The 19,453-nt window shown below is 42.2% G+C and overlaps 1 protein-coding gene and 1 pseudogene across 6 annotated transcripts in view; one reads left to right on the top strand and one right to left on the bottom strand.

Annotated features, from left to right (window-relative positions):
• Positions 1-19,453, bottom strand: part of LOC103231163 (AP-3 complex subunit sigma-2) — an 84,112-nt gene that overhangs the window by 31,170 nt on the left and 33,489 nt on the right. For 2 of the 6 annotated variants that reach the window (XM_037987689.2, XM_007990386.3), the window contains one exon: positions 5,440-5,511. The exons of 2 other annotated variants lie outside the window; for them this stretch is intronic. In XM_037987689.2, coding sequence (XP_037843617.2) covers positions 5,440-5,511 — 72 coding nt within the window. Of the gene's footprint in view, positions 1-788; positions 2,324-5,439; positions 5,512-14,753; positions 14,865-19,453 lie in introns of those variants that run through there. 2 more of the 6 variants (XM_007990384.3, XM_037987691.2) reach the window with 2 other exon arrangements.
• LOC140710636 (arginine/serine-rich coiled-coil protein 2 pseudogene) lies at positions 12,890-14,747 on the top strand (annotated as a pseudogene).

Raw genomic sequence — 19,453 nt, 5'->3', positions numbered from 1 at the left:
GCCACATCTGCTTAAGGTGGTGGGGTATCTATTCATGACTATTTTTTTTTTTGAGATGGAGTCTCACTCTGTCCCCAGGCTGGAGTGCAGTGGCCGGATCTCAGCTCACTGCAAGCTCTGCCTCCAGGGTTCACGCCATTCTCCCGAGTAGCTGGGACTCCAGGCACCCGCCACCTCGCCCGGCTAGTTTTTTGTATTTTTTAGTAGAGATGGGGTTTCACCGTGTTAGCCAGGATGTTAGCCAGGATGGTCTCGATCTCCTGACCTCGTGATCTGCCCGTCTCAGCCTCCCAAAGTGCTGGGATTATAGGCTTGAGCCACCTCGCCCGGTCTATCCATGACTATCTAATGCAGATCTTAAAGACCTAGGAACTGATGAGAGTTTCTGACCTCAAGGTGAAGAGATTCTTTAGTCAAAAATAACAGAGTTCAAGGTGATGTTCCTATTGTCTTAGGACAAGGCTTTTGCCTGATCATTTTTTATTATCAATAGAAAGAAGCTATACTTGAATTAGCAACTGCTCTCTATGACAGCAAAGATAAGCTTGAAATCCTATGAAAAGGAAGCCACCTGTTGGAAGCCTCAGGCATTCTAAAGCTGAATAGGGTAGGATTCTGATTCCTTGCATCACTAGTTTTCAAAAATCTCAGGAGATATGAACAGTTATTTTATTTCCTAATACCGCATGAACAACAAAAATAAACAGTTTCATAAACTGTAAAAGAAATTTGCAGTGGCAGCAAAATACTTTATGGAACTTATCTGAAGATAAGACATGAGGCAGAACGACATTTTTATGGCCTTTTATTTCCTTCTAAAAGACATGTCCAATAAAATGGCTGGAAGTGGAATTACTTTATTGCTTTAGAGGGCATCCTTGTAGATGTTTACAAAGCAGTATTAGAATGATGATGCAAAAAACTCATGATTACCTCAGGAACTAGAAAAAAGGCTTTTGATAAATTTTAACATCCTTTTGTGATTAAAAATGCTTAGTAGGAAGAGAAAGGAAGAAACATCCTTAACCTGATCATCTTTACCAAAAAAACCTATAGCAAATACTGTACTTCATGGTGACAGGATGAAAGCTTCCCTTTGAAACCAGGAATCAGAGCAGATGCCTACTGTCACTACTTCTATTCAATACAACTTCTACCAACACATTTTTTTTTTTTTTTGAGATGGAGTCCTGCTCTGTCACCCAGGTTGGAGTGCAGTGGTGTGATCTCGGCTGCCAGGTTCAAGTGATTTTCCTGCCTCAGCCTCTCAAGTAGCTGGGACTACAGGTGCACCACCATGCCCAGCTAAATTTTGTATTTTTAGTAGAGACAAGGTTTCACCATGTTGTCCAGGCTGTTCTCAAACTCCTGATCTAAGGTGATTCGCTCGCCTTGGCCTCCCAAAGTGCTGGGATTACAGGCATGAGCCACCGTGCCCAGCCCTTACAAATACATTTTTAAAACACAGGCTGACAACCTCACAGAAGAACAAAGGCCCTGAATAAACATTTCACTAGAGAGGACCTCCTAATAGCCAATAAACAAGAAAAGATGCTCATCTTCATGAGAAATGCAATTAGAATGACAATGAAATGCCAGTACATACCTACTAGCCTGATAAAAATTAAGTTCTATATCTGTCAGTCAGGACAGGCTTGGTTAAGCCACAGTAACAATTTTAACATTTCATGGCTTAAAGTAACAAGTTTATTTCTCTCATACTATACACACATCCACTGTGGGTCCACTTGGGGACAGTGCTCTACCTCATCCTCAGTTAGGGACCCAGGCCGTGGGAGGCTGTGTATCCATGCTTCCACAAAAGAATTTATATATATATACACACACACACACATACACACACATACACACACATTCCATTATTATATATATTAGCACTGGCTCCTAAGTTTTGCCTAGAAGTGACACATGGCACTTCCATTCACACTTCAATGGCTAAAGCAAGTCACATGGCTACACCTAACTTCAGGAAGGCATAGAAGTGTAATTTTACCATGTGTCCTGAAGGGGAAAGAACTGTAAATATTTAGTTATCAGTTCTAATGATTACCACACTGAGAATATAAACTTTTGGTGAGCATATGTAGCAAAGGGAACACTCACCCCCCCATTGGTGGAAGTATAAATTGATACAATCACTCTGGCAAGTTTGGCATTATCTAACAAAGTAGCAGATACTATGGCCTACAGTCCGGAGGCCTTGAGCCTCAGACGACTTCTGCCAGTGCTGCAGGCCTGCTGGTGCCTTTGTGGTCCCCTGTTTCTTCCTTCTAGAGGCCTCATCTATGACCCAGGAATTGCACTATTAAGAGAAATAGATGTTTCAAGAAAATGTACAAAAATGTACAATAGCATCTATTTTCAAGAATATTCACGACAATATATTTCATAAAAGCTCCAAACTCAAAACAATCCAATTCCATTAGTCATAGAATGGATAAAATCATATAATGAAATCCTATGTAGCAATGAAATTAAACTACCTAAGGCTACATGTAACAAAATGGGTGATTCTTACAAAAAACACGGAGCAAAGAAGGTAAAATACAAAACAACAAATGTTGACTTTCAAAGTTACCTAGGAGGCTGGGCGCGGTGGCTCACTCACGCCTGTAATCCCAGCACTTTGGGAGACTGAGGTGGGTGGATCACCTGAGGTCAGGAGTTGGAGACCAGCCCGACAGATATGGTGAAACCCCATCTCCACTAAACATACAAAAATTAGCTGGGCTTCGTGGCAGGCACCTGTAATCCCAGCTACTTGGGAGGCTGAGACAGGAGAGGCTTGAACATGGGAGGCAGAGATTGCAGTGAGATTGTGATCGCACAACTGTACTCCGGCCTGGGCAACAGGGCGAGACTCTGTCTCAAAAAAAAAAAAAAAAGTCACTGTGGAGGCATACTCCAGGTTGCCTAGACAATGAACTAGCTTAGACCGGGGGGTTGGGAGGCTACCCCTTCTCCCAGTGAGAGGGGCTGCACCCAAGCACAATTTCCCGCAGGGCCTGCCACTGTCTTCTCCAGGTGTATATTATCCCACAGATCCCTAAGTTTCCAGGTGTTGGGCAGCTGGCGTTCCCAGACAACTTCCTTTTTTTTTTTGAGATTGAGTTTTGCTCTTGTTGCCCAGACTGAAGTGCAATGGCACGATCTCGGCCCCCTGCAAACTCTGCCTCCCAGGTTTAGGTGATTCTCCTGTCGGAATTACAGGCATGCGCCACCACGCCCGGCTAATTTTGCATTTGTAGAAGAGACAGGGTTTCTCCATGTTGGTCAGACTCGTCTTGAACTCCCAACCTCAGGCCTCCCAAAGTGCTGGGATTACAGGCGTGAGCCACCGTGCCCAGCCCTCAGACAACATCTATAAGCAGCTGGCACACAAATACAGATTTCGTGGTGTCTAAGCATTCTGCTGATCTCTCCACTAGTAAAGCTACTCTCATAGGTGCCTGATAAAAAAGACAGCATTAAAGGAGGGGGGTGATACGAAGTCATTCCAGCAGAGACACCTCAATATACCTCTCCATGGGCTCTTCTCTTGCTTTGAAAACTCCCCCTTTCCTAGTAAAATATATCTCTGAATCCCTGAATCGACACCTGAGATGTTAAGAAATTCATCTGCAGCCTGGTGAGCAACAGGTGGCATCTTCAAAGAACGCACTTTGCAAACCAGGTGGTAACTCTGAAAGTAACATCTTGCATTTAATAATTTGGTTTTTTTTTTTTTGAGACACAGTCTCGCTCTGTCGCCCAGGCTGGACTGCAATGGCGCGACCTCAGCTCACTGCAACCTCCACCTCCTGGGTTCAAGCGGTTCTCCTGAATAGCTGGGATTACAGGCGTGTACCATCAGGCCTGGCTAATTTTTGTACTTTCAGTAGAGACAAGGTTTTGCCATGTTGCCCAGGCTGGTCTTGAACTGCTGACCTGAAGTGATCTGCCCGCCTCGGCCTCCCAAAGTGCTGGGATTACAGGTGTGAGCCACCACATCCGGCCTGTATTTAACAATATTATTTTAAAATAATAACAATAAGGCCTACAGAAGGCACCTCTCCATTCCCCCTATATTTTCAAGTCTCTTTAATACTTGAAAGGGACTCTAGTCCCTCCAGTACAAAAGGGAACTACATTTGAGCTATGGCTCTCCTTGATAGAAGTTGCAAAACAGCAGATCTTTAACACATGAAAAGCACAAAACAACTCTAAGTGCTTGCAAAGAAAGGGTGCTAAGAGATCTCTGAAGTTTCCAAAAAGTATACAATCCTTTCACATGAAAGGGAGGCTGACTCAAAATCATCAGTAAATACTGGAAGCCCCATAAGGTTGTCAGGGAGTCCCAAGTTAAATATCTAAACAAGGAACAGGGTTCCATCATGTTTCTGCATTAGGATGCTGATATTTAATAAACATATTTCATAAAAGCTCCAAACTCAAAACAATCTAATTCCATCAGTCATAGAATGGATAAAATCATATAATGAAATCCTATGTAGCAATGAAATTAAACTACCTAAGGCTACATGTAACAAAATGGGTGATTCTTACAAAAAACACGGAGCAAAGAAGGTAAAATACAAAACAACAAATGTTGACTTTCAAAGTTACCTAGGAGGCTGGGCGCGGTGGCTCACTCACGCCTGTAATCCCAGCACTTTGGGAGACTGAGGTGGGTGGATCACCTGAGGTCAGGAGTTGGAGACCAGCCCGACAGATATGGTGAAACCCCATCTCCACTAAACATACAAAAATTAGCCGGGCATGGTGGCAGGCACCTGTAGTTCCAGCTACTTGGGAGGCTGAGACAGGAGAGGCTTGAACATGGGAGGCAGAGATTGCAGTGAGCCAAGATCACACAAGCCATGTCACAGTTATCCTAGCAAAACAAATTTGAGAACACCTGCTTGGGGCCATTTTAATTCTGCCTCTGATAGTCTGCCTTCCTACAGAATATCACCTGACCTTGAATTACATTACAGATCTCTTAGTCACTATATTACTTTTTAGGAAAGATATAAATTTTACTATCTAAGTCAAAGCCTCTGCGTCATGATTATTCCAAAGTTTCATTGTCACTGGCCTATGACTAGGAAACTAATTTTATAATCAACATAAAACTATCTCACCTTTGGCCAAGTAGCCAGTGACATCATTCTCCTATATCAAGAAGTCAGTCTGTGAACAGATGAACCATGATATAGGCCTAGTAATAATCTTATGCACGTTAAAACTGTTAATAGATCTTAGCAAAAACAAAACAAAACCCAAACTATTAAACCTATTAAATAAAACAGGTTCTAGGACTATCTTAAGAGTAAAAAAAACAAGAAACAAAATGAAGGTGTAGAGGTAGCTAGAGATGCCCAAGGCTCTTGGTTTTCTGGTAACCCTAGTTTGGAAGAGAACTGCAAGAGAATGTACCTTATCCATATGGAAGATCAAATCCAATTCACACACATTTTCGAAACACTTATCCAGAGTTTCCACAAAAACCTAGGAAACAAGGAGAAATAGATAAAGAAGAGAAATAGAAACATATTCACAGCTTTATCAATGTCACATCTGAAAGTAAAGGCGGCTGTCACAATACTATTTACTTTATGACAAATCTCAAAAAAAAACCACCCACCTTTTGTCTCCAGCATTAGCTGATCACCCTACTTATCGCGATACAGAGGGAATAATCTAGGACAGGAAAACCTTGTTTTCAGGATAGCAACACAACCAGCAGACACATGTGGCTCTTTCCCCCTTTGTAAGATGCTAATTTATGGTGGGGCATGGTGGCTCATACTTACAATCTCAGCACTTTGAGAGGCCAAGGCAGGCGGATCACTTGAGGCCAACAGTTCAAGATCAGCCTGGCTAACAAGAACCCATCTCTACTAAAAATACAAAAATTATCCAAATTATCCGGATGTGGTGGCAGAAGCCTATAGTCCCAGCTACTTGGGAGGCTGAGGCATGTGAATAGCTTGAACGAGAATTGCTTGAGGTGGAGGCTGCAGTAAGCAGAGATTGCACCACTGCACTCCAGCCTGAGTGACAGAGTGAGAGTCTCTTAAAAAAAAAAAAAAAAAAAAAGAAAGAAAAAAATTCCATAAAATAACAAATTTAAAAAACCAACTACTAGGCCGGGCGCGGTGGCTCAAGCCTGTAATCCCAGCACTTTGGGAGGCCGAGACGGGCGGATCACGAGGTCAGGAGATTGAGACCATTCTGGCTAACCTGGTGAAACCCCGTCTCTACTAAAAAAAATACAAAAAACTAGCCGGGCGAGATGGCGGGCGCCTGTAGTCCCAGCTACTCCGGAGGCTGAGGCAGGAGAATGGCGTGAACCCGGGAGGCGGAGCTTGCAGTGAGCTGAGATCCGGCCACTGCACTCCAGCCTGGGCGACAGAGTGAGACTCCGTCTCAAAAAAAAAAAAAAAAAAAAAAACCAACTACTTACAATACTATGTCCTCAATGAATACATGTACAAAGAAGTTTTCATTATTACAGGGTTAACATGGCTGTGTTTTAATTTCAGCTAACATTAACTTGGAAACACTTTCCCTTTTTAATTTTTTTGTTCAGAGTTATTTAGCCTACAAAACACCTTCCTATGAATAAATTTAATTTACGTGTTTACAACTTAAAAAATTTTTTAAAAAGCCCTAAGCTTACTTCTCTATAGAACCTTTTAACTTTTAATAAAACGTAACAGAAAAGCGTACAAATGACAAAGGCATAGTTTAATGAATTTTCAGAATGAACATACCATGTAACTACAACCTAGGTATCTGTCCATAACTTTTTAATTTCTCTCAGAGAATGACCTCATTTAAACAATCTCATTGTCAGCAGTGTCACGAATTGTTCAGCACTGCATGAAAATGGGTCTTACTTGAGGCCAGCAAGTAACGGAGACCAGGCACACCGTTTCGCTGTAGCACAAGATGGGTGCTTGTAGGCAAACCACCCTGCAGCGGCTGCTGGGGAGACAGACCCACTTGCCATGAGGAACCAATGCACACTACTGGAGCTGATCCTGCTCTGTCTCTTCTCTATGTAAGTAAAGCTTTATCCAGTGTTTGTACCGTTTTCCTTGCTGACTCTGATACCAAGATGCAATGGGCAAAAGCATTTAGATTCCTTTCCTGAGACTGATAACCAGTACACTGTGTTCTGTCAGATACCAACCACTTTGGAAAACTATTTGACATTACGTATTCATGTTCTATGACTAGTAATGCTACAGATGAAAAACCACATACAATAATTTCATATTAGTGCTATTCATAAATCTTGACATTTTTAACAGTGCCAGAATATTTCACTGTAAGGACACATAGTTAAATGGGTCTATTTCTCAATCACTATGCTGGGTACTTGGTAAGCCCTTACAATCCTGCAGTTCAAGTCCTTCAGTTCTGGGAAATTTTATCAAATTATTTTGTTGAAAATTCCCTCCTTTCCCCACGTTCCTCATCAATCTTTTTGGAGCTGCTTATATTCAAGTATTGGACCTCTGTTTGTCTTTTTGTTGTTGTTGTTGAGACACAGCCTTGCTCTGTTGTCCAGGCTGGAGTGCAGTGCCATGATCTGGCTCACTGCAGCCTCTGCCTCCCGGGTAATTCTCTTGCCTCAGCCTCCTAAGTAGCTGGGATTACAGGTGTGCACCGCCACGCCTGGCTAATTTTTGTATTTTTAGTAGAGATGGAGTTTCATCATGTCGGCCAGGCTGATCTCGAACTCCTGACCTCAAGTGATCCCCCTGCCTCGGTCTACCGAAGTGCTGGGGTTACAGGCATGAGCCACTGCACCTGGCCTCTGTCTTATTTTCTTATCTTTTCTCTCCCATTTTCTATCTCTGCCCATTCTGAGACAACTGCTTAACTTGATTTTCTAATACTTCAATTGAAGTGGGTTTTCGTTTGTTTCCATTTCCTCTAATTTTTTTATTTCTAAGAGACCATTTTGTTCTGTGAGTGTTTTTGTTTAGCACCCATTTATGTTTGTCTGATTTTATTTCTCTGTGGCTCTTTTTTTTTTTTTTTTTTTTTTTGAGACAAGGTCTCACTCTGTCACCCAGGCTGGAGTGCAGTGGTGTGATCTCAGCATAGTGCAGCCTCAGCCTCCCGGGTTCTGGTGATTCTCCTGCCTCAGCCTCCTGAGTAGCTGGGACTGCAGGTACACGCCACCACGCCTGGTTAATTTTTGTATTTTTAGTAGAGATGGGGTTTCACCATGTTGGCCAGGCTTTCTCTGTAGCTTAAGAATAGGGTTTTGGGTTTTTGTTTTATTTTTTTTTTAACTGTTTTCCTTTCTTTATATGGTGCACATTTTAAGTTGCTTTTTATTGTTTGTTCATTTTATCTCCTTCTTCTATGTTAGAGGTTTTCCTCAGATGTCTGATAATCCTTGGTTTTTCATTTGTTACAAGAATAAAAGGCTAACTGGAAGCTCCACAATCATGGATACTTCTTGCCCACCCCCATGGCTATTTGCTTCCCCAGTGAAATCTGTCTCATGTGTCCATGTGAAGAGACCACCAAACAGGCTTTGTGTGAGCAACAAGGCTGTTTATTTCACCTGGGTGCAGGTGGGCTGAGTTCGAAAAGAGAGTCAGCAAAGGCTGGTGGATTATCATTAGTTCTTACAGGTTTGGGGATAGGCGGTGGAGTTAGGAGCAATGTTTTGCAGGCAGTGGGTGGATCTCACAAAGTACGTTCTCAAGGGTGGGGAGAATTACAAAGAACCTTCTTAAGGGTGGGGGAGATTACAAAGTACATTGATCAGTTAGGTTGGGGCAGAAATAAATCACAATGGTGGAATGTCATCAGTGAAGGCTATTTTCACTTATTTTGTGGATCTTCAGTTGCTTCAGGCCATCTGGATGCATACTTGCCGGCCACAAGGGATATGATGGCTTAGCTTGGGCTCAGAGGCCTGACAGAATTAGAGCCTGTCCTCGAGATGCTACAGGGTACAGTCCATTTGAAATTTTATGTGGACGTACTTTCTTACTTGGCCCCAATCTCGTCCCAGACACCAGACCTCTAGGTGACTATCTTCCAGTCCTCCATCAGGCTAGACAGGAAATTCTCCAAGCTGCTAATCTTCTCTTGCCCAGTCCAGATTCCCAGCCATATGAAGACATTCTAGCTGGACGATCAGTTCTTGTTAAGAATTTGACCCCTCAAACTGCAACCTCGATGGACCAGACCCTACTTAGTCATCTATAGTACTCCAACCACCATCTGCCTGCAGGACCCTCCCCACTGGGTTCATCAGTCCAGGATAAAGCTGTGTCCGTCTGATATCAGGACAGCCAGCCTGATATCTCCTCTTCCTCCTGGAAGTTGCCAGTACTCTCTCCTACTTCCCTTAAACTCACTCACATTTCTGAAGAACAATAATAACCCTTATGAGCCTAATACATCCCTTCATTCTGTTAGGTCTATCCATCCTTACCCTACTCTTTGCAACAGGGCTTTACGCAGTCACCCCCACTACTTGGACTGTGCCCCAAAAACCTGTCATCCCTACTATATTCTGTCTAGTCATACTCCTATTCACCATTCTCAACTACTCATAAATGACCTGCTCTTGTTTACACTGCCAGTTTACACTGTTTCTCCAAGACATCACAGCTGATATCTCCTGGTGCCATCCCCAAACCGCCACCCTTGACTCCCTCTTGGAGTAGATAGATGATCTTTGGTGGCAGGGCACCCTCCAATACTTCCACCCTGATGAAATTCTATTCTTTTATACTCACTCTTATTCTGGTTCCCGTTCTTATGCCACCCTCTACCTCTCCCCAGTTATCTCCACCACACTATTGTTTTTAATCCTTTAATGAACAGTTGCTGGCTTTGCATTTTTCTTTCCTCCAAAATCACCGAGGCCCTGACTTACTCGCTGCTTAAAAAAAAAAGACTTTGTGTGTGTGTGTGTAGATATATATATACTTTTTTTTTTTTTTGAGACGGAGTCTCACTCTGTCGCCCAGGCTGGAGTTCAGTGGCATGATTTCGGCTCACTGCAAGCTCTGCCTCCCGGGCTTACGCCATTCTCCTACCTCAGCCTCCAGAGTAGCTGGGACTACAGGCGCCCAATACCACACCTGGAGCATTTTTTGTATTTTTAGTGGAGACGGGGTTTCACTGTGTTACCCAGGATGGTCTCGATCTCCTGACCTCGTGATCCCCCCACCTTGGCCTCCCAAAGTGCTGGGATTACAGGCGTGAGCCACCGTGACTGGCCGACTTTGTATATTTTTAAATGAAGAATGTTGTCTTTACCTAAATCAATCTGGCCTAGTATATAACAACGTAAAAAAACTCAAGGACTGAGCACAAAAACTCACCAACCAAGCCAACAATAATGTTGAACCCACTTGGACACTCTCTAATTGGACATCCTGGGTACTCCCAATTCTTAGTCCTTTAATACCCGTTTTTCTCCTTCTTTTATTTGGACCTTATATCTTTCGTTTAGTTTCTCAATTCATACAAAACTGCATCCAGGCCATCACCAATCATTCTATATGACAAATACTCCTTCTAACAACCCCACAATGTCACCCCTGACCCCAAAATCCTCCTTCAGCTCAATCTCTCCCACTCTAGGATCCCACGCCGCCCCTAATCCCACTCGAAGCAGCCCTGAGAAACATCGCCCATTATCTCTCCATACCACCCCCAAAAATTTTCGCTGCCCCAACACTTTACCACTATTTTGTTTTATTTTTGTTATTAATATAAGAAGACAGGAATGTCAGGCCTTTGAGCCCAAGCTAAGCCATCATATCCCTTGTGGCCGGCAAGTATGCATCCAGATGGCCTGAAGCAACTGAAGATCCACAAAATAAGTGAAAATAGCCTTCACTGATGACATTCCACCATTGTGATCTGTTTCTGCCCCAACCTAACTGATCAATGTACTTTGTAATCTCCCCCACCCTTAAGAAGGTTCTTTGTAATTCTCCCCACCCTTGAGAACGTACTTTGTGAGATCCACCCACTGCCTGCAAAACATTGCTCCTAACTCCACCGCCTATCCCCAAACCTGTAAGAACTAATGATAATCCACCAGCCTTTGCTGACTCTCTTTTCGAACTCAGCCCACCTGCACCCAGGTGAAATAAACAGCCTTGTTGCTCACACAAAGCCTGTTTGGTGGTCTCTTCACATGGACACATGAGACAGAATCTTACGATCTCCTGCCTGGAGAATAAAAGACTGGCTGCTAGATACGTGGGAGCTGAGTGGGCTGGCAAATTAGTATTCGACAATCAGAATCCATATGATCATTTAATCCCCGACTTGTACCATCAAGCACACCTTTTGTCGCCTAAGCCAGAGACACTTTCTTTCACTCTCAGGGAATAAATCTGCAGTCTTGTGCTGGGGTAAGGGCAATTAACCAGAGAACTGGAATTGGGAAAAGGACTTAGGGAGCTAACTGGTTCTCAGACAGCTTTCCCTGTCTGCTCCAGACCCACACCCCAGTGAGACTCTATGCTGCCAGCTCTGTGCCTTTTGAGAGTTCTATCGGCTTGCCTGTCAGCTTTCCCTATTGTTGGCTGGGATGTGGCTTTCCAAGTCAATTATCAGGCATTCATATTCCTGTCTGCTTTCAAAAATTTCATTGCTATTGTCTCCTTTCCTGTACTCTCTGTCCTTGTATGTGTGTGTGTTTTAAAATTCACTTTCTACAGTTTTAAAGGAAAAAAATGAATTTAGAAGTATGGAAGTCCCCAGTAGGACTTTAGAAAATGAAATTTGACAGACTAAAGTTCTTACAGAAAATTAAATGTGAAAGACTACCCTGCCAAAAAAATTTGGAAAAACAGCGATAATAAGGAATGACTTGTCTTTCTAGGTATCAAAATTCATTGTAAAGCTTTGTTAACTAAAATAGTATAATACTAAGGCTGGGTGCGGTGGCTCACGCCTATAATCCCAACACTTTGGGCGGCCAAGACAGAAGGATCCCTTGAGCCCAGGAGTTTGAGACCAGCCTGGGCAACATAGCAAAACATCGTCTCTACAAAAAAATTAGCCAGGCACAGTGGCACACATCTGCAGTCCCAGCTGCTTCGAAGGCTGAGGTGGGAGTATTGCTTGAGCCCAGGAATTCAAGGTTGCAGTGAATTATCATTGCACCACTGCATTCCAGCCAGAGTGACATAGCAAGATCTTGTCTCTAAATAAATTTTAAAAATAAAATAAAAGTATAATTCTAACATGGGAATATAGATCAGTGGGGCAGAATATAAATTACTGAAACATACACGTTTATAACATGCAATTTTTAAAGTAAGAGTCATATTTTAAGTTGGTGGGGAAAAGACAAGCTAACTGATAATGTTAGAACAGTTACCCTTTGGGGGAAAAATAAAGTTACCTATTTCAATGCAGACATAAAAATATCTAACAGATATTAATGAGCTAAATGTAAAAAATAAATTAAAAAAGCAATGGCAGATCCCCTAGGTGCCATCCAGGCCCCCAGAAAGAGCTATTCAGTCTGTGGCAAAGCTTTGAGATGGCTGGTACTGCTAAAAGTGGCAAGAGGAGGTGCCACCCTAGTGGCTGGAGCTCTGAACTGTGGCAGCCAGAGAACATGTGAGGAGAGCCAGACCACATTTTGCAGCAGCACTGGGCCAAAAGGCTGTTTTCATTAAAGATGTTTAATGAAATTAAGACTGGGTTCTCAAGATAGGATAGTTATCCAGGACAAGATGGACTAGCCCCAGAAAAAGACATCCCCAGATGGTAGGGGAAAAAGAAAAACTGTCGGATGCATCGGTTTTTCTTACTCAAAATATTATTATTCAAGATCACAATCAAGGTCAAGAGAAAGAAAACGAGAAAGAAAATGAAGGACGAAAACACAAAGAGCATGCTGATGGGCAAAAAGGCTGAACTGAAGACACTGCAGACTCAGGTAGGAAAATAATAAGCCTATTTCATGATAAGGCAAGGAGACAGGAATCCTACAACAATTCCTCTAAGAAATACACTTCTGAGGAGCCTAATGACAAAGAACACTATTCTGATAAAGGAAGAGAGGGACTAAATTCATCTGAAAATGGGCTGGGTGCAGTAACTCACGTCTGTAGTCCCAGTACTTTGGGAGGCCAACGTGGGCAAATTGCTTGGGCTCACAAGTTTGAGACCAGCTTGAGCAATATTGCAAAGCCCTATCTCTACAAAAAACACAAAAGTTAGCCAGGTGTGGTGGTGTGTGCCTGTGATTCCAGCTACTCAGGAGGCTGTGGTGAGAAGCTTGAGCTGGGGGAACAGAGGTTACAGTGAGCTGTGATCATGCCACTGCACTCCAGTCTCGGCAACAGAATGACATGCTATCTCAATAAATAAATAAATTCATCTGAAAATGATGAGGACAGACACAAACACAAACAAAGTCGTCAGGAAGCAGAAGTCCACTCAAGATACAGGTCTCGTGAAAGGCATCATCATAGTAGAAAGAGGGAAAAGAAGTAGTCTCAATCCAGAAGCAGAGAGAAGAACAATCATGATCTAGGAGAAGGAAAAGAAAACCATGGGCTGGACACGGTGCTTCACACCTGTAATCTTAGCACTTTGGGAGGCCAAGTCAGGCAGATCACCTGAGGTTCAGGAGTTTGAGACCAGCCTGGTCAACATGGCTAAACCCTGTCTCCACTAAAAACACAAAAATTAGCCAGGTGTGGTGGTGCACGTCTGTGGTCCCAGCTACTTGGGAAGCTGAGGCAGGAGAATCACTCGAACCCAGAAGGTGGGGGTTTCAGTGAGCTGAGGTCTCACCACTGCACTCCAGCCTGGCCAACAGAGTGAGACTCCGTCTCCAAAAAGGAAAAAAAAAAAAAAAAAAACACAAAAGAAAGAAAACCATGGATCAGATCTTGCTCCTGTTCAAGATAAAAACTACATCTGTGTTGTGTGTGAAAAATAAGTAAATAAATAAATATGACACGCATAGGAAAGAAGCAGAAGTAGTACAGGAAGCAGAAGACAAGAGAGAAAGAAGAGCATTGAGAAACTAAGAAGATTTACCAGAAGTTTAAGCCAGATTTCTAGTTCATCTCTCTTCAGAGGTAAAGGCACAGCAATAGATGCATAAGAGTTTTAGCTGGGAGGATGGAATAGGCAAAGAAATTACAAGAACAGCAAGAAAAAGAAATAGTTGGGATGGGTGTTGCAGAAGTTTTTAAAAGAAAAAGATATTGTGAAAAACAAAAACAAGAAATAGCTCCAGTTACTAGAGATTTTGTTCTCAATGTTGCTGCCCTGTTAGCATCAGGAATGCCAATAACTCAGATAGCTATGGCAGCTCAAATGAGAGCCCTGCAAGCAACAGCTTTGGCAGAGATGGAACAGCTGTACCGAGGGATTATGACACAGCAGCTAGAAATCCAGTGAAATTTGCTGAACAAGAGGAAAAAAATCAAGGCAAGAAAAACTGGGCAAACTCCCCATCTGCTGAACTATGACTTTGGGAAACAAGGACCAAAATGTCATATATAGGAAATTAGTGGGTATTAAGAGTGACGATGAAGCTGGATGTAGCTCAGCTGATGAAGAAACTTAGAAGACTGTGAAGCAATAGGAAGTACTGTATTTAGAAATGTAGATGCTCAATATGAAAAGGCAAGATCACAAACCCACACACAAAGAGGAATGGGATTGGGTTTCACTCTTCAACGTAAGAAATGAATGCAGTTTAAAAAAGATCATACTTTTAAGATTTGGGAACTTATAGCCTTCTTGTTCTGATGTCAGGTCCTTTTTCCCAAAGAGCTAGTGTTCCAGTTTGTTGCACTGGCTTTTCTTCCTCTCTTTTTTTTAAGCTGTGGTAAAATACACATAACATAAAATTTACCATCATAGCCATTTTTTAAGTGTACAATTCAGTAGCATTCGATAACATTCATAATGTGCAACCATCACCACCATCCATGTTCATATCTCTAATAAAGCTGAAACGTGGCTGGGCGCGGTGACTCACGCCTGTAATCCCAGCACTTTGGGAGGCCGAGGCAGGTGGATCACTTGAGGCCAGGAGTTTGAGACCACTAAGGCCAACATGGTGAAACCCTGGGTGGCTTGGTGGCTGAGCCACAAGAATTGCTTGAACCTGGGAGGCGGAGGTCACAGTGAGCCAAGATCATGCCACTGCACTCCATCCTGGGCAACAGAGTAAGACTCTGTCTCAAAATAAAAGTAAAAAAAAAAAAAGACCACCACCAAAAAACTGAAATGCTATTCCCATTTGCATTGGCTTTAATTTATTGAAAAATAAGACTTTTTTCATAAATATCAGATCAGTGATATAGGTGTTGTAATCATCTTAAACTCACTTCCACTAAACCTGATAGGACTATAGAAGGACAATATTTTTTGGTTCATGAATTCTACTTTTTGAACATAAAATGCTGTAGGTAGAATGAAATCTCATACATGCAGTTTTTTTGTGTCTGTTATCTTGTGTACTTTTGTACTTAACCTTGTACAGTTATTTTCATCTTTTAAAACATAAAAGAAATGTTATGCAGATGTTTGTTAGAAGGTCTTGCCACTGGTACATAACCCAGCACAAATAAGCTGGGTGGTGATGATAATAAAAATGGTTTTCTCCAAAGGAAAAAAACCAGCAGAACTATTGGAGAATATTTTCATACCTTGGGAGCTATGAAGAAAACAACTTCCAGATGTATCTACATAAAGTAAAAAGACCAATGGACTAGGAGAAAATATTTGCAATAAATATAACAAAAAAAGAATATCCATACAATTAGGAAAGAATCCAACCTACAAACAAAACAAATGAGCCATTTGATAAGTGGACAAATATCATAGACATTTCCAAATACCAAAGATATGCAGCCTCACTGCTATTCAGGGAAACTCTAGTGAAAACAATGAATTTGCATTTTTTCACCCATCAGATTGGCAAACATTTGAAAATATTCTTATCTTATTTTTGAGACAAGGTCTTGGTCTGTCATGCAGGCTGGAGTGCAGTGGTATAATCATAGCTCACTGCAGCCTTGATCTCCTGGGCTCAAGCAATCCTTCAACCTCAGCCTCCCAAGTAGCTGAGAATCATAGAGGCATGCTACCACCCCAGGCTAATTTTCTTTGTTGTTATTGTGTTTGTTTTGATACAGGGAGGGTCTCTGTCATCCAGGCTGGAGTGCAGTGGCATGATCTCAGGTCGTTGCAACCTCCGCCTCCCAGGTTCAAGTGATTCTCCCGCCTCAGCCTCCTGAGCAGCTGGGATTACAGATATCCCGCACCATGGCCCAGCTAATTTTTGTACTTTTAGTAGAGACAAGGTTTCACCATGTTAGCCAGGCTGGTCTCCAACTCCTGACCTCAAGTGATCTGCCTGCTTTCGTCTCCCAGAGTGTTGGGATTACGGGTGTGGGCCACTGCACCCAGCCAGGTTAATTTTTTTGTAGAGACAGTCTCACCATGCTGCCTAGGCTGGTCTCAAACTCCAGGGCTTAAGCAATCCTCCTGCTTTGGCCTCTCAAAGTATTGGGATTACAGGCGTGAGCCATTGCACCCAGCGTGAAAATATTCTTAATATTCTAATATTCAAAAGTCGGTGAGGTTACGGGTAAACAGATACATTCTTATTACATTCCATTAGTACAAGTATCAAAAGCAAAGCCTTTGTTTGGAGGCAATTCGGCAGTATCTATTCATTTAAAAAACACATACCCTTATTAAAGCAGCAATTCCAATTGAGAAATCTGTACTATGGGAATTAACATATGTGTATATAGATGCACATGGAAGGATGTCATTGCAGCATCCTTTGCAATAGCAAGAAATTGGGAAAAACATAGATGCCCACAAGTGTGGGGAAAAGAAAGAGATCAGCTTGTTACTGTGTCTATATAGAAAGAAGCAGACATAAGAGACTCCATTTTGTTCTGTATTTGAGATGCTGTTAATCTGTGACCCTGCACCCAACCTTGTCCTTGCAAGAGACATGTGCTATGGTGACTCAAGGTTTAAAGGATTTTGGGCTGTGCAGGGTGTGCTTTGTTAAACAAGTGCCTGAAGGCAGCTTGCTGGTTAAAAGTCATCACCACTCTCTTAATCTCAAGTACCCAGGGACACGCACACTTCTAGACCTCTGCCTAGAAAAGCTAGGTATTGTCCAAGGTTTCTCCCCATGTGATAGTCTGAAATATGGCCTCGTGGGAAGGGAAAGACTTGATCGTCCCCCAGCCTGACACCCGTGAAGGGTCTGTGCTGAGGAGGACCAGTACAAGAGGAAAGAAGGCCTCTTGGCGGTTGCTGGTAGTTGAGATAGAGAAAAGCATCTGTCTCCTGCCCGTCCCTGGGCGATGGAACATCTCGGTATAAAACCCGATTGTATGTTCTGTTTACTGAGAAAGGAGAAAACCGCCTTAGGGCGAAAGGCGGGACTTGCTAGTGCAATGCTGCTCTTTATGTACTAAAAAGGTTTATGGAGATGTTTACATATGCATATCAAGGCACAGTACTTTTCTTTAAACTTATTCATGTCACAGAGATCTTTATTCATATGTCTTACTGCTTTCTCCCTATAGTGATCCTATTATCCTGCCACTTCCTTTTCTTTAAGATGGTAAAGATAATTACCAATAAATACTAAGAGAACTCAGAGACCGATGCCGGCGTGGGTCCTCTGTATGCTGAGCGCCGGTCCCCTGGGCCCATTTTTTCTTTCTCTGTACTTTGTCTCTGTGTCTCATTTCTTTTCTCAAGTCTCTCGTTCCACCTAACGAGAAACGCCCACAGGTGTGGAGGGGTAGGCCGCCCCTTCACACAAGCAGCATGATGAATCAAAGATGAAGATATGAATACATTCATATTATGGAAAATCACACACCATCAAAAAAAACGAATGTGGAAAAAGCTCCAGAACTTAAATGATGAAAAGGAAAGTTTTAGAACTATATATAGAGTGTGATTACTTTTAATTTTTATTAATTTTTATTTTTGGGGGTCTCACTCTGTCACCCAGGCTGGAGTGCAGTGGCACAATCTTAGCTCATTCAACCTCCACCTCCTGGGTTCAAGTGATTATCCTGCTTCAGCCTCCTCAGTAGCTGGGACTACAGGCACCCATCACCACTCCTGGCTAATTTTTTTGCATTTTTAGTAGAGACAGAGTTTCACCATGTGGCGCCAAGCTGGTCTCGAACTCCTAACCTCAAGGTTAGGTTGCAGTGAGCTGAGATCACACCACTGCACTCTGGGCGACAAGAGTGAGATTCCAAATTATATAACAAACTTATATAGTACTGGAGGCATTATAAATTAACATACTCTTCATTTTTTTTCGTTTTTTTGAGATGCAATCTCACTCTTGTCGCCCAGTGTGCAGTGGTGTGATCTCAGATTTTAGAGTTATTAAAGTATGATAAAATGTGCACCTTAGCAAATATAAAATATGATAACATAAGCCAGGATCTAGACTTCACTGGAGTCTGGGTGACGAAGTGAGACTCTGTCTCCAAAAAATAAGAAATAAATAAAAGAAACTTTAATGTAAGTTTCAAAAGAAGAAATGAATAAACAAGAGGGAAATGCTAACTGTTAATTCACTTCTAATTATAATTATAATCCAACAGGGACTTTTTGGGACCTTTACAAATTATTCAAGAATATACATGGATGAATAAATAGTTACAAATATCAGAGAATGTGTTGAAAAACAACTGCCACAAAGGGGAATAACTAGTCTTACTAGGTATGTGAAACTATATTGAAACAATAAATAGCTGGGTGTGGTGGCTCATGCCTGTAATCCCAGCACTTTGGGAGGCCGAGGTCAGGAGTTTGAGACCAGCCTGGTCAACATAGTGAAACCCCGTGTCTACTAAAAATACAAAAATTAGTCAGATGCGGTGGTGGGCGCCTATAGTCCCACCTATTCAAGAGGCTGAAGCAGGAGAATCGTTTGAACCCAGGAGGCGGAGATTGCAGTGAGCCGAGTTTGAGCCACTGCACTCCAGCCTGGGCAACAGAGCAACACTCCGTCTCAGAAAAAAAAAAAAAAAGAAAAAGAAAATAAACAATAAATAAAACAACAAGAAAGTAATGCAGAAAGAAAAATGTAACTCAGTGGAATAAAATGAAGAAATGAAGAGTAAAAACTAAATCCAACTATGTATTAAATGTTTATTCAACCAACGTTAAAGGTGTGATGACTATATGCCAGGAACATACCATTGTTGACACCACAGCAGTCAACAAGTCATGTTCTTATCAAGTTTATATTCTGGGTGTGGGAAGAACAAGGAGGCAAATGAAACGAGGTATCTTCTATTGTCCTAAATGCCCTGAAGGAAGTAAACAGGATGATGTGATGGGGGTTACTTCAGATAGAATGTCAAGAAAGTCTGTCTAAGGATTAAAATTCGAGCTGAGACAT

The sequence above is a fragment of the Chlorocebus sabaeus genome, chromosome 29 (assembly GCF_047675955.1).
Source record: "Chlorocebus sabaeus isolate Y175 chromosome 29, mChlSab1.0.hap1, whole genome shotgun sequence".
NCBI classification, from domain to species: domain Eukaryota; kingdom Metazoa; phylum Chordata; class Mammalia; order Primates; family Cercopithecidae; genus Chlorocebus; species Chlorocebus sabaeus.
Note: the sequence above shows the minus strand (reverse complement) of the source record. Positions and strands in the feature narration are given on the sequence as shown.